The sequence below is a fragment of the Phacochoerus africanus genome, chromosome 7 (assembly GCF_016906955.1).
Source record: "Phacochoerus africanus isolate WHEZ1 chromosome 7, ROS_Pafr_v1, whole genome shotgun sequence".
Taxonomy (NCBI): Eukaryota; Metazoa; Chordata; class Mammalia; order Artiodactyla; family Suidae; genus Phacochoerus; species Phacochoerus africanus.
In genome coordinates this window covers 72,376,519-72,391,288 of record NC_062550.1, presented here as the reverse complement: position 1 = coordinate 72,391,288, position 14,770 = coordinate 72,376,519, and the positions used below count along the sequence as shown (strand labels likewise).

The following is a 14,770-nucleotide window of genomic DNA, read 5'->3' as shown; positions in this document are numbered from 1 at the left end:
TGGGCTCCCTGAAGCCTGGCTCATCTGCCCCCTGCGGGGAGCAGGGGGGGCGGTGTGGGGGGGTGTCTCATCCTAACAGACGTCTGAGCTAATGCACTTCCAGCAACACTGGCCAAAGCTGGGTGGAGTGGGCCAGTCCTGGACTCAAGGCTCATGGGAGGCCAAGTAAGCACAGCAGTCCCAGGCCCTTGGCAAGTTCAGGTGTGAGCACAAGTATGTACCACTGCATGTAGGGGCTCTAGAGGAAAAGCAGATCAGGGGCCTTCCAGAAGCAGGCTTCCAGTGGCAGGGCGGGTAAGTGGGGGTCAGAGTGTCCTTCTACTTCTGGGATGGATGGGCGCCCACACCTGCTGCAGGTTCCAGTTCATGTCGGAGAGCTGTGGGCTGGACCCCACCATGTGACGTCCTGGCTAAAGAATCTGGCGTCAGGCTCCAGTCTCCCGGGTCTCTTTTGTCACACTGACTAGCAAGCAGGGCAGACAAAGCCTGCATTCAAGAGCCCATCCCTGCAGGAGGATGGTGTGGCAACTGATGAGGCATGCGTTCTGGCATCCAGAGCTTTTCCCCAAGAGCAGAATATGATCGTTGGCATCCAGTGCCCCTGGGGGAGGCCACCCCTGGCCCAGGCCCAGACCCAGGTTGCAGGGGGCACTGATTAGGACAGTTAAAGAGGCCAAGATCCCCCAAGGAGACCTCCCGTTTCAGGCCTCGGCCTCCCATCTGTGGGAGTGGGCATCCTTATTTCTATTTTAAAAGTGAGGAGACTGAAGATCAGAGAAGCCAACTGAGTTCTCCTGGGCCACACACCCGATATGTGGCAAAGACGGGACAGGACCCTGTCTAACTACTCCCATCCCACTTGCCTTCCTGCTCAGCACCAAGGTTCTCCCCAGGCCAAGCCCAATTTCACTGGTTCTCTGCCCACAAGCAGGGTGGGCTTCTTGCTTCCCATGCCCCTGTGGGCCGCACAGAAGCTGAGCGTGGGGAGGGGCCAGGCAGCCTGGAGAAGTACTGGGACAGCTCAGCCCCTCCAGCTCAGCCTCCCACAAGGGATCCTGGGAACATCCCCTGAAGACCCTCTTGGACAGGAAGGCCGAGTGACTGCTTGTTTTCTTTTCCTCTAAGGTACAGGTTACTCCTAAAAGCCACAGGCCATCCTGTGTCCACACTCTGGAGCCACCTGGGGGTGTGGCCAGCCGGGGCTGATCACTCTGGGGACGCCCAGAAAGGAGCAGCTGGTGTCAGGCGGAGCATGGATGGTGGTGGGAAGGCAGTGCAGCCCTCAGGGCATCAGCTCCTGGGCAACCCCCATGTTTCCCTCTTTCCTCTGAACCCCCATTACCCATCATGCCCCAATCCCTCCATCAGGGGGAGGTGTCCCCATCACTCTCAGCTTCTCCCCGACTCTGAGCTCTCCGTGGTGCCACAGGCCAGTAGAGGAACAGGGAGAAAACCTGGGAAACACCAATCAGGTTCAAACCCCAGACCCCTGGTTTCTTGCTGTGTAGCCTCCTCCCCACTGCCTCCAGCAGCCTGGGGCCAGCAGAGAGCAGCACCTCCTAGTTGGGATGGGCCGGACCCCCCCCTTCCCCCCCGACCCCCGCCCGCCAGTGGCCACAGTTGGGTAAGTCTTCCCCAGCAGGCAGTCCTTTCCAGGGCACTGGGGACCCTCCAGCCACTGGCCTTGGGCCGCGGCTCCCTGCTGGGCTCCTGAGTCAAGCAGCCCCGCCCAGGGGACATGGACCATGAAAAATTGAGGCCGGTGAAGAGCACGGCCTGCAGCTCCCCGTCCTGTGGCTCCCCAGAGGGGATGGATCTCCCCTGCAGGCTCTGCGCCCCTCCCTGCCCCCCACCAGGATTGGCCGCAGGAGTGGGTGAATGCAACTCTGGAGACAGCAGGTTTAAATTTCCGCCCCTCTGTTAACCAAGGCACAACCTTGGGGAAGCTGTGTGGCCACTCTGGGGTCGTCTGTGAAACGAGGGGACTTACCGTACAGGACAGCCGTGAAGGTGCAGTGTGACGAGACACGCGCCTAGTGCCGAGACCCCAGTGGCGCCCGGGTGGGTCCCGGCGCTGTGGCCCGAGCTCTCGCGCTGGAGCGCGCGTGCGTTCCTGCCGGCCTGGGGGAGGGCCGCGGGCTGCGGGGCAAGCACAGCTGAAGGTGTGAATGTTTAACTTGGGTGACTGCAAACACACACCATGGGCAGAACAGTGCAGGGAGCTGGCTACCCAAAGCCGGCTCTGACAAGGGCTCAGGCAGCCGCCCTAAGCCCGCTCCTCGCCGCCTCCCCCTGCACACGGGCCCCGGTGATTTTAAAGCAAACTGCAGACGTGAAGAAAGAGATTTTATACTTTATACTCTCAGAGGAGCTTTCAAAAAGGAGACAAAAATCATCTACTATCCTTGTGATGGCTTGTGACCTAGAGAAGGTTGACAGGCTGAGGTCAACGAGCAGAGGTGACTCTGGACTGAGTCCAGCCCTTCCCTGCCCCCCAAAATCTGGGGAGGCTTGTGGATCTCAAACCAGCTTCCTCAGAACTCTCCTTCACCCTGGGGTCCAAACAGCTCTTCACCGTCTTTGGGCCAGCCAGAGATTCTCCAAATAACAGCAGCTTTTCCCAATCCAGAAAAAACACCCCAAGTTAATGGATGGAATTCTCAACTGCAAGTTCTCCTCTCCTGTTTCCCTAGAACTTGTGGTGGTCTCCAAGTGCATTTGTCTGCAGCTGGTGGAGCACGGGGTGGACAAGCAGTCAGACAAGATGAATGGGGAACCTGTGGCAGCTGACCAGTGTCATGTGATGCCTTGCTGTGGACACATCTGCTTGTGGTGGTGATTTCATATTGTGCAGCAACGTACACATCCTGCAGGTAAAACTGTTCCTGTTTCATGAAAGAACGGGCCACACCAGGTCTTCAGCCCTGCAAACAGTGCCCTGGAACACAAGGGAGCAAGGCTGGGCAGAACCAGGTGTGGGCAGGGCCTCCAGGAGGGTGGCGTTCAACTCTTGAGTGCCAATGCCTGCTGTGTAGGGGAAGGTGGGGAGGGGAGGGAGGGGCACTGCCAGCAGGCTGACCTCTTGGTGGGGGAGACAAAGAAATACAGCTAAGTAGAAGACCAACTTTCATCAAACAAGGCCCCTGGAACAATTTCTTCTTGAGCATCAGGCCCAAGACAAAGGCCAAAGCTGGAGCATGTTTGAGCAGGTTCTCTGGGCAACTGCCTGCTCCTGGTACTTACCTCTGTCGGCAGGTACAGCTCACACCTCCCAGAGTCAACACATCAGCACACACTGCAGGGGAGCTGAAACCCTACCTGATGCAAACCTGAGGCCCTGCGCCCCACGGCGGTGGAGGGCACGTGCTCTAAGCTCTGGAACAGTTAGAGCTGAAGTGGGGAGCCCAGCTCAGGCCTCAGTGTGCGGGAGAGGGAGGTGGGCACAGTTTGGGGGCTGCCAATCCAGAGTGCTGGGGGAGCCAAGAGGTGAGCCCCTGCTGGCCTGTCAGGGCCAGGGTTCTGTCTATTCCTCTGCCTTCCATGGGCACCCGTGCTCCGTGCCATGCCCACCACTGGGGCTGACTTTCTGGGGCCCATGGGCCTCGCATGCTTCTCTAGCCCTGAGGACGTCTCATGTGGATTATCAGACTGGGTGTGGTTCAAAGAAAGACAAAGCACGCAGTTTTTAAATAACTTTATAATTTCCCGATGGGTTTAGTTTGTGAATAAAAAAGAAAAAAATGAATAGTGTTTACAATAATTATCAAGGCAAAGTTGACTCTAACACAATTTCTCTGTAATGTCACGATCCTGTCAGTGACACAACTCGGGCCGTTGCACACACATTTGAAGGCAGCAATATGTCTGTTCAAGACACCACCATTGCGGCTGCTGCCATCGCCAGAAGGAACTCAAGCTACGAAGAGTCGGCCCCCAGTGCCCTCAGCTCCTCACTAAAGCGAGGCTCTCCTTTTGGAGCGAGGGGAGCGACCCCTGGAGCCCACTGTGCTCGCAGGACCCCCAGATGGCGGACTGCCCTCAGGTCTACTGCCCAGGGACGAAGGCAATACTGCTGTGGTGTGGGAGGGGGCCGCCCCGGCCCAGGATGGACTCTGGCTTCAGCAGGGGTCACTTGCTTTCCTGGCCAGGGCATTGCTGGGCCCAGGAGACCTGGGGTCTAAAGAGCTCACAGGGGAAGAATCTAGGGACTGAAGCCAGAAGAAGCTGGGGTAGGACTCTCTCCCCTGGATTGCAGGCTCCAGGCTGGCCAGGGCTTGGCCCATTTTGGATGGGTCACTGGATGATATAGCACCAAGTGGGCAGGAAGAGGTTCTATGGCCTGTGCAGGGCTGTTGCCAGGCATGGGGCTCCAGCCAAGCCCAGGCGACCACACGGTATTAGGCACACTGAGCTGGGACCAATGTAGGGTGAGGGTGGTTAAGGGGTCACCAATCTGGAAACCTTGACCAGAGGTCCTGAGGATGTGTGGGCAAACTCTGGCACGACTGGACTCTGGGCCCCAGGTTCCTGCTCCTCTTCTTCACCCGCTGCCTCCCTCACCAGGTGGCTGCCAGCCTGGATGTGGCCACTGCGCTTGCCCAGGTCGGGAGCAGGGGAGGAGGCTGGCTGCTCCATAGCTTGAATTCCTTTATTAATGTGATATTGGTTTGCATCTTTTAAACACAGCTCTTTAATTTTTCAGTTCTACAACTACTTTTTAATATCTTAATAATCTCAACAATGGACACAATGAATCCAACCCAATTCTCTGAACCACACAGATGACATGGACAAGCAGAGAAACAAGAGAGGAGGTGGGATTGGATGAAAACTCGCTCCCTCCAAACCAATCCCTAAAACCACCTCTCCCCCAAGAGAGGCAGGAGGAGAAATACCGACAACAGGGTCACAGCACTCGCCAAACACATTGGAAAAAACTGGGAGACACTTGGTTACAGTTTTGACACTAAAAAGTTTGGAAAGTTTTTGTTTAAAAAGAGTAAATAAAGACAGCCATTTTGTTCAGAAGGATTTCCCTGTCTGTTTTTTTCTTGCCCAAATATTCCCTTGGTTCACATGGGGGAGATGCCAAATTTCTCTTAAAACATTTCTTTGAAAGGATCGAGTCCCTGCTGAGGAGCCCGGGTGGCAGTGGTGGGTGAGCCTCTGGCTGCTGCTGCTGACACAAGGTCCACGGGGACTCAGGAAAGGCCACGTGAGGGCCATGCTCCCATGATGATGTCCTCCTCCACCTGCTCTTTCAGCCAAGACCCCAAGGGCAGCTGTGGGCCTGTGCTTGTGGAGTGGGGTCAACTGGAGGGCACATGGCTCTGGATCAGCAGGACTCAAGCAGCAAACCCAAATGCCAGTGATCGGGGGAAACTTGGGGACGACTTTCCGTCCTCTCCTCTCCGAGGAGCGGGTTGGCCAGTGAGCTCCTCATGGAAAGTCAAGCAGACCTTTGCTGACACAAAGGGCCTGGTCCAGGTGCCACTATCGCCACTGAATGTGTCTTGGATCCCATCAGCTTTGCTAGGACTTTTAAAGCCCATGAGTAAGGAAGAGAGGCGCACTCAGGTCACCCTCAGATGGTAAGTGTGAGGTTAAGGTTAGAGCCAAGATGGATTTGGGGACCCTATTCAAGCTTCCAATATGCTGAAGCCCACTTAAAATCTTTCTTCATTTCAAGGGGTTTCCAAGTCTCTGTGCATCGCAATTCAGCTGCTGTATCGAGAACTTGCTTGGTGGAGGCACAGGGGAAGGTGAGGAGGTCACATGGTTTCTTCAGTCCTGAGCCTACTCTCTCCTTGCTGCCCCCTTCAGGGGCACAGAGCTTCAGGTGCAAAGGGGCAACTGGACTTGCCAATGGAATGGATGAGTTTGGGAACATCACAGGCAATCTGCAGTGACTTTTCAAGGTTCCAGATCTTCGGTTGCAGCTATGTGACCTTGTGACACCATGAACATCAGAAGAAGTGATGGAATGACCCAGATGGTGTGGTTGGAGTTGTGCATTTAGTAAATGCTGGCTCCTTGAAGGATCTAAACTCAGTAAGGAACTCTAGATGCTAGAAACTATGTTAACTCTGCCCCTAGATCACAGAGGCAGGGCACTCTGTCCACTACTGAACTTTAGCCAGAGCTGACTTTCACCCAGGACCAAACGGTCCCCAAGAATCATATGGGATGTTAGGATGACCACCCACGGAGCACTAAGGAGAGCCCCATCTGCCCAGAAACTTCCTCTCAGAAGCACTTGTCCAGAGGAATCCCACAGGCCTCTGGAGGGGAGGCTACAGGAAGGGCTGGAATGAAGAGGCGTAGGAAGGAGGGGCCGGCAGGGACGTATCTGACGCTCAAGGTGGAGGCAGTTGGACCCAGGAGACCTGCTTGAGGCTTTCCCTTGCACGACCAGCTAAGAACAGCAGGCCAGGCCACCCTGTTGCTCTGCACGTGGCCTCTTCTGCTTTCTCTGGCCGTGGTCCTGTGAAGGTGCTACTGTTCCTCAGTTCTTTGCACTGCGGCAGAAAACGTGAGAGTCCAATACTCCAGCCCTAAATGCCGGGGGCTTTCTACATGATTTGCGGGCTGCACAGTGAAAAGTGGATTTGAGGTAACTGGCTGCGAACGGCTATCACTCACCATCTAATTCCCCCACACTCCCTGTCCGACCAGCCTGGCTGTCAGGAAGCACCTCTGTAAGAAATTGATGAGCAGAGGCCATCTAAGCTTTGATAAGGAGCACTCGACAGCGTCTCACAGGGAGAGACTGTTTTACAGCAGGGAGTCAGCGCAGCGGGGGACGTGACCATATAAGTTAATGGGACAGTCAAGGGCTGCTGGTGGAAGATACGGGACTGATGGCTATGATGACCTGACAGGCAGCATCAGATTCTTTGGATGAGTAATTGGGGAAGGGGAAGGAAGAAAATGCAAGACAAAACCATTTAGCCCAGCAACTCTTATCAGAGGATGTGAGTGTCTGGTGGGGTCTGGCCGTAGATGGGTCAAAGGGCTCGATTTGGGTTAAGTGGTCTAATTCTTGGTGCCTGAGATTTATGACTGCCATTGTCTCTGCCTGGGGAAAACCTCGATACCTTCGACCAGATCTGCAACTAGTCAATTTTCGGATTTGCTACTTGGAGCCAGCCACAAGGTGCACACAGGTGTATAAAGGAAACACGGTCTACTATGGTAGCTCCACATGTGGAAAGCTCTTTCAGGGAAACAAACACCAAAAATCCAGAGTTACCAAATGGGATCCTGTGGTAAATGACTAGCCCCTTGCCCCCCAAACTCATAAATTCCATTATAATGAGAAGTGCTGATTTGTGGAAGATTTTTCTGGAAAAGACACCTTCTATTAAGATGGGGAAGGGAAGGGTATGTCTTTTATTGCTCTGACTCGACCAGGTGTTTCTCACAGAATGACACCCCTCCTTCACCGCAGAGAGGCTTTAAGGACAGGTGCCTGGTATGACTTGCACACAGTAGGCACTTCATAAACATTATCTGAATCAAAGAAAGGGGGAAGGGATGAGAAGCACTGGTTTGTCCCAGAAGCGGGTTCCAGGCACTGTGCAAGGCTCTGGTTCTGGGGGCACAGATCAGGAGAAAGGCTAAAGTGGAGGATGGGCGGCTGGCTTGGAACGGGGGGTGTGGGGGTGGAGGCAGAAGCACCCTCTGGGGCCCAGACGGCTGGCAGGGGAGATGTTAGGAGAAACTGGCCTGACCCCAAGGAATGTCCCCTTCCCAGAAGCAGACCTCAGAGGTGGTGACAGTGCCCTCTTCTCTCAATGAGTGACTCACGCTAGTGAGGAGAGGACCAAGGACCGGGGGCAGGAGGGTAGGAAGGCTCTAACCCTGGGCCACTGCAGCTGCCCACAGCCCCTGCACAGATGTCCCGAGTGCAGTGGAAGCTGGAGAGACAGAACGAAGAAGAGTTGGGTTCTTCTCTGCCCTGCTCTCTTTCCCCTTTTCTCTTCTTGTGATACTCTTTTTGAGATTTTTTTTACCCTTTGGGGAGAAAGCACCTGTTGTGGTATTAGAACACTCGGCCCTCTGGAGCGTTATCTTCGTGTTGAACCTGCAGATTCCAGGTGTAGTCCCCATGTCAAGGACAGAGGTGAGAGGGTGTAGCCGCCAGCATCCAAGGTGTTCAGGGCTCAGGACTGGATGGCAGCTCTTCGAGGAGACCTGGCTACTTACCCACCTGGACATCAGAAGAATCAGTGTAGAGACAACATCAGAGCAGAAAGGTGGAGGGAGAGAACAGATGTGGGAACAGAGCTGAAACCATGTTCGAGGGCTGGCCAGGACAGACAGAGGTCCTGTGTTTGTGCCAAGAAGCTGCTGGGTGCCTGGTCCTCGTTCTTCTCCTTGCCCGGCTGCTGGGTTCACTTGTTGGGCTGCTGGGCCATCCCCTCCCCACGAAGACGGTCAGGATGACTCTTCTAGCGCATTGACCACCTGCTCCAGGATGTCGGGGCAGTGGTCTGCTATCTGCTGGAGGACGGCGTTGGCAAACTCCTGCAGCTCCGTGTTATCTCGCTCACCTTTCTCTAACTCGTTCTGAAGCTGAAAGGAGAGGAAAGATGGGTTCAGATAAAATAAAACTACTCTGGTTGCACTGAGTTAAGAATTATTGTTCATCAGTAAAGAAATGACGTTTTCAACCCCACAGAGGAATCTGGAGGGCACTGTGCTCAGTCAAAGAAGCCAGAGAGAGAAGGATGAATACTGCCTGGTATTACTTTAAGTGCAATCTGAAAAAAAATCAGATCAAATTCATAGAAATTGGGAGGAGAATTGTGGTTGTCAGGGGCTGGGGTGTGAGAAATAGGGAGAGGTTGATAAAACGGTACAGACGTTCAATTAGAAGATGAATAAAGTTTGACGTCTAATGTATATAACATGATGACTTGAGTTGGTAACACTGTGTTGCATACTCGAAATTTCCTAAAAGAGTAGCACCTAAGTGTTCTCATAAAGAAAAAAAAGGAAATAAGTGGGGTGACACATGTGTTAACTAGACTGAAAGAATTGCTGGGAACCCTTCCACATGCCATGGGCCTTGTCTGTCTCCAGGGACTGCACATGGTTTGCAGTTTACCTGAAAGCACTACTAAGGGTGGGCAGGGCTGAATACAGAGACTGCATTGGGACTTGATCCACTATATGCCAAAATTTCCTGTCTTGAAAAAAAATCCAAAGATCAACTTTTCTTGTGAAACTGAATTATTATTATCATTATTTGTCTTTTTAGGGCCGCACCTGCGGCACATGGAGGTTCCCATGCTAGGAGTCTAATCAGAGCTGTAGCCGCCGGCCTACACCACAGTCATAGCAATGCCAGATCCAAGCTGTGTCTGTGACCTACACCACAGCTCATGGCAACACCAGCTCCTTGACCTGCTGAGCAAGGCCAGGGATCAACCCGCAACCTCATGATTCCTAGTCAGGTATGTTTCCACTGCACCGTGATGAGAACTCCTGGAATTATTTTTTTAAATGAAGTTTTTCGTTTCAACTTTGAAATACAAAGCTCCAGTTTCTTTCTTCTTCTTTTTTTTTTTTTTTTGCTTTTTAGGGTCACACCCATGGCATATGGAGGTTCCCAGGCTAGGGGTCGAATTGGAGCTGGAGCTGCTGGCCTACACCACAGCCATAGCAACTCTGGATTCGAGCCAAGTCTGCAACTTATACTACACCACAGCTCACAGCAACGCGGAATCCTTAACCCACTGAGCGAGGCCAGGGGTCGAACCTCCATCCTCATGGATGCTGCTCAGATTCCTTAACCACTGAGCCATGAAGGGAACTCCAGCTCTAGTCATTCTAAAGTCCAAGGAGCACATACGGAAATGGGCAGTTAAAACTCTAGCCCACTTAGGAGAGAAAGGCAAGGTGAAGAAACCAAACTGAAAACCTAAGACAGATGTGTTACACAGCACAGGTGTGAAAACAAACCTTGGTCGATGGATTAGTACCTCACCATTTAAAAATATTTCATTAGCATGTGTATCACACGTAAAAAAGGAAGTTTCTGTACGGTTTCAGGATGCGTCAGGTCCCATGGATGAACTGGGAAAGGTGTATTCTAGCTTCTGAAACTTAATTTACCAGATCTCACTCAAGACACTCCTGTCCCCTTGCGCCCCTGCCCTCATGCCTGCCTATCCATTTTTCACCTCCTCCCCAAAGAAAGGCCCCTTTAGACTTAACACCAGAAAATAATTTCCCCTAAGTACAAACATGTAATATTTGAGATTTAATGAAAATGCTTATTACATCCTAGCTCCAATGAATTAAATCCTTCTCTGTCCCTCTTCCCTTCCCTGTTAAAGCTACAAATCCAAACTTAGTGGCTATAAGGCTGAGTAATCCAACTAGATCTTCCACTTCCTATTCCCTACTTTCTAATACTGGCAGGCCAACTCCACCACTGCAAATACTACAGTGAAAACACTGTCTTCCTGTTTACTTTCTTAAAAACACCATAATTATACGTAGCATGTAGGCTTACACAATCCCCCACTAGACAGAAAGATGCAATTCTCTGTGTATGAAAGCTTTTGCATCTAAAGACAAAACAACAACTCTCAAAACATTTCCAAGTAAATTAACTTGCACTAAACTGCAAAACAAATTTGTTCCCACGATCTCTGCAAGCCCCTTCCATAATGTGAGCATTAAATCCTGTGTTTCAGCACCTTTGTTTCCTCCATATAGAAAATATCTAACACAACACCTTCCTCAAGTGTCATGGGCCTCTTTCTACTTAACCTTAATTGAACTAAGATATAAGATACTCTGCAGGAAGGCACTGTTGGAGTAACAGATTATAGCAATGTGCCTCCAGTGGTGAAAATATAGAACAACAGACTCTGTTTTAAGAAATAGGGATTTGGGAGTTCGCATCGTGGCACAGTGGTTCTCGAACCCAACTGGTAACCATGAGGTTGTGGGTTCAATCCCTGGCCTCGCTCAGTGGGTTAAGGATCAGGCATTGCCATCAGCTGTGGTGTAGGTCACAGACGTGGCTTGGATCCCGAGTTGCTTTGGTTGAGGCGTAGGCCAGCAGTTGCAGCTCTGATTGGACCCCTAGCCTGGGAATCTCCAATATGCTGCGGCGGCTGCCCTAAAAAGACAAAGAGAGAAATAGGGATCTGGAAATGTGGATCAGGATGATCATGAGGGCAGCATCCTGATCCTCATCTCCAAACAAAGACTGTTTGATGACGCAGGACTGTAGCAGGACACACCACTAAACACTGCAGCACCCAAAAGATGTCTTCTCAAAAGATGGAATATGGGATAAGCACAGGGTACCAAGGTGGCCTCCGGCAGGAATTTTCTGTCTTTGTCTGCTGAATGTTATTATAATGGGTTCTGTTAGTAGCTATGCCAGCCCTCACTGAACTCAGAGTAGTGATGAGATTTCCAGCTGGACTCAGGCGAAGAATCACAAATGCAACAGCAACACAATCTGGTTACTCGAAGCAACATACTCTGGAAGGGGGGGGGGTAGACAGAAGGGGAGCATTTCAGCCCCATTGCTGCTCAGGTGAGAACAGACAGAGGGAAGCATTTCAGAGAGGATGTCCTATGACCTCACAACAGAAACACAGCCACGAAAGGCTATGCTCCCCATGCGCGCTCCCCTCCTGCTCTCCACGTCAGGACAATGGTCAAAGAGCAGAGCTAATGGTTTGAGGAATGATGAGGAATAGCTTTGCTGGACAGAAGAATGGAAGTGCCCCCTGAGGATGGGCTGATGGACTGGGAAACTGCCCAGAACATTCATCCCTCAGGACTTCAGAACAGGTGTGATACCTCTCCATGGCCAAGGGACAGCTAACAGAAATTCACAAAGAAGGAAAATCTTAAAAGAGAGAAAAAGGGGAGTTCCTGTTGTGGCTCAGAGGTAATGAACCTGACTAGTATCCACGAGGATGTGGGTTCAATCCCTGGCCTTGCTCAGGGGGTTAAGAATCCAGCACTGCCATGAGCTGTGGTGTAGGTCGAAGACGTGGCTCAGATCCTGCGTTGCTATGGCTGTGACTGTGGCATAGGCCATCAGCTGTAGCTCTGATGCAACCCTTAGCCTGAAAACTTCCATATGCCGCAAGTATGGCCCTAACAAAAACAAAGGGAGGAAGAGGGAGGGGGAAGGAGGCGGAGAGAGGGAGAGAGAAAGACCTTATTTCAAGCTTTCTATTCATAGACACGAGGATGAGGTGAAAGAGGAGGTTGTACAGGTTGGTTTAAAAAAGGGACGGTTACAAGAGATGCTACTGAATGGGTTCTGTTGTGGTTGGCACTGACTCCGCTTAATTCCTTTCTGTAGATGGTTTGGTGGGGCAGGAAATCATACAGAGATGCTTAGTTTGGTTTAAGCAGACACGAGTCTGGGCTTGAGGTTTTTGATAGCTAGGTCCCAGGATGCAAAGGCCCTGAGGTCTGAATTGTACCCAGGCATGATGGCAGGAGCCTTCCAGAGGGGCTGGTCAAGCTGATATGCTTCTCCATCCTGGCCAGATCTGGGCTACAGCCCCCAGTCCCAATTAGTCAGCTGTTTAACTACATTTACCTGAGGAGACAGGAAGACATGAAATAACCTGAATTCAGATTTTCCAACAACTAGAATAAACTACAATGTCTTTTGCTGTAATATCTGTTGAATAAACAGAAAACTTACATGGCATGGTCAGAGGGATCTGAGAGCATGGATACTTCATGCACACCATGTAAATATTTCAGTTACTTTGGTATAGGAATTTGGTCATTTTTTACTTTGTAGAATCTAGCATTTACTAACAGAAATGAAAGTTGCCTTTGGGAGTTCCAGTGGTGGCTCAGCAGAAACGAATCTGATTAGCATCCATGAGGACGCAGGTTCAATCCCTGGCCTTGCTCAAGGGGTTAAGGATCTGGCATTGATGTGAGCTGTGGTGCAGGTCGCAGATATGACTCAGATTTGGTCTTGCTGTGACTGTGGTGTAGGCCCCTGGCCTGAGAACCTCCATATACCATGGATGTGGCCCTAAAAAGAGCAAAAAAAAAAAAAAAAAGTTCCCTTTGAAGACTTGTCCTATGATTACTACCCACAGACTACAGGATAAACTGCCAGGTCCCCTCTCCCTGGATGTTTCAAGTTTGAACTTGCAACTCAGTCGCCCAGTCTTCTTTTCAAGGTCTCCTGCCACCCCAGCTGCCTGCTGTTAGAGCCTGAAAGCAACCACCACCCTAGCCCTGGGCTTTGCCAGCTGATCGGATGTGGTGGTGCCCATGAGGTTGCTGTTGGACCTTCTCCCGCCTGCCAGCCTCCCTGCCTCGCAATGAACTCCTGTGCCTGGCAACATCTGGGTTTGTTTTCACAGAAGGAAAGGCTGCTGCTACTTAGGTCAAAAGTAATGAAAGGCCACTGCTCCCCATGACGAATCCTGAACAAAATGACATAATGAATACAAGAGTCCATTACACCATGAGGACCCACAGAGAGAGCCCCACTGCAACGACCTGCTCCTGCATGTCATCTCAAGACACGCTTGGTGAGGGAAGGAGCTCCCCCTCTTCTCCCCTCTGGTCAGGTCAGGCAGCAGGGCAGGAGGAGGCCCCCAAGCATGAAGTCACTGATGGCTTCTCAGTAATGACTGACTGACCACACTTAGGACCTGCTCCCTCAATACTCACTGAAAGATCTTTTGCCATATATGCCCTAGGGGAGCTAGACTTGTCAAAGGTTAGAAACAAACTAAAATGAAACAAATTGAGAGCTTCTCTGCTTTTAGCCATAGCACTGAACCTCCATAGTGTGACACGGGCAACCCCCAGCCCTGAAGGAAATACAATGCTAGATTTTTAGTGAATTGGTACAAACACAGGGCACACAGTTTAGTTTTTTTTACACCAGCCCCTTCCCCCACAAAATATCAAACAGTGGAATTTTCAGACCTAAAAGCAGGTTGATTCTGAAATTTAGAATCACAAACCGGAAGGGAGCTAAGAGAACCAGCAGTTCAGTTCTCCCTCTAAACTTCACGCAAGCTGAACGAGGCTGTAAGAAGTGAAGTGCCTGGTACAGTTCAGGCTGACGGATGTGGTCAAGTCAGCTAGTGGTCAGGGGGTAAACTCTGCTGTCTCCAGACGCACAAGAGCTCCGTAGAGAGGACAGGAGCCTCCCTGTTTGCAAGAAGTCTGGTCCTGCTGGCTAATGACGGTACCTGCTTGGGCTGCTGCATCTCTCACTGGGGCTCATTGTTTTCTGAGGGTTAGTGTCAGTCCTGATTTGAGGAAAGTCAACAACCTAAAGTCAAGGGGCCCAAGTGAATCTATGGGACCAAAGCACAGGCTGCTAACACCTGACACTCCCAGTGAACCTCCTTGGATCCAGCAGGAGCTGGAACCAGGCACGTGATGCAATAGCCCAGTCTTGGACAGCTATCTGTACATAAACCAGCACCAACTTCTGCTGTCTGAAAATTCTATTTTGTATTTGCAGATGTCGCTAAAGTACTAATGTCTTAATTTCTAACCTACTTAAATCTAAAATGCTGCTGCTTCCCTGCCTAAAGCGGTCTTCCCTGGCTGGGATAGTTTGAGTTTTGCTAGGTGATATTCCACCTCCCAGGTTACTCTCTTTCCCGTATCTTGAACAACCTGGGGAAGGGAGTGGACAGAGGAGACAGAAGACATGCCTATGAAAGATAAAAGTGGGAACAGACCCCCCCTAAACCCAACAGGAGGTTTACATTGGGTCTGACTGGTC

At 51.4% G+C, this 14,770-nt stretch overlaps 1 protein-coding gene across 7 annotated transcripts in view; it reads right to left on the bottom strand.

Moving 5' to 3' along the window:
* Nucleotides 1-3,679: 3,679 nt before the first annotated feature.
* ERC1 (ELKS/RAB6-interacting/CAST family member 1) overlaps nt 3,680-14,770 on the bottom strand; it is a 379,584-nt gene continuing 368,493 nt past the window's right edge. For all 7 annotated transcript variants that reach the window (XM_047787884.1, XM_047787889.1, XM_047787887.1 and 4 more), the window contains one exon: nt 3,680-8,577. In XM_047787884.1, the coding sequence (XP_047643840.1) occupies nt 8,440-8,577 (138 nt within the window). In that variant the 3' untranslated portion in view covers nt 3,680-8,439. The remainder of the gene's footprint in view (nt 8,578-14,770) is intronic.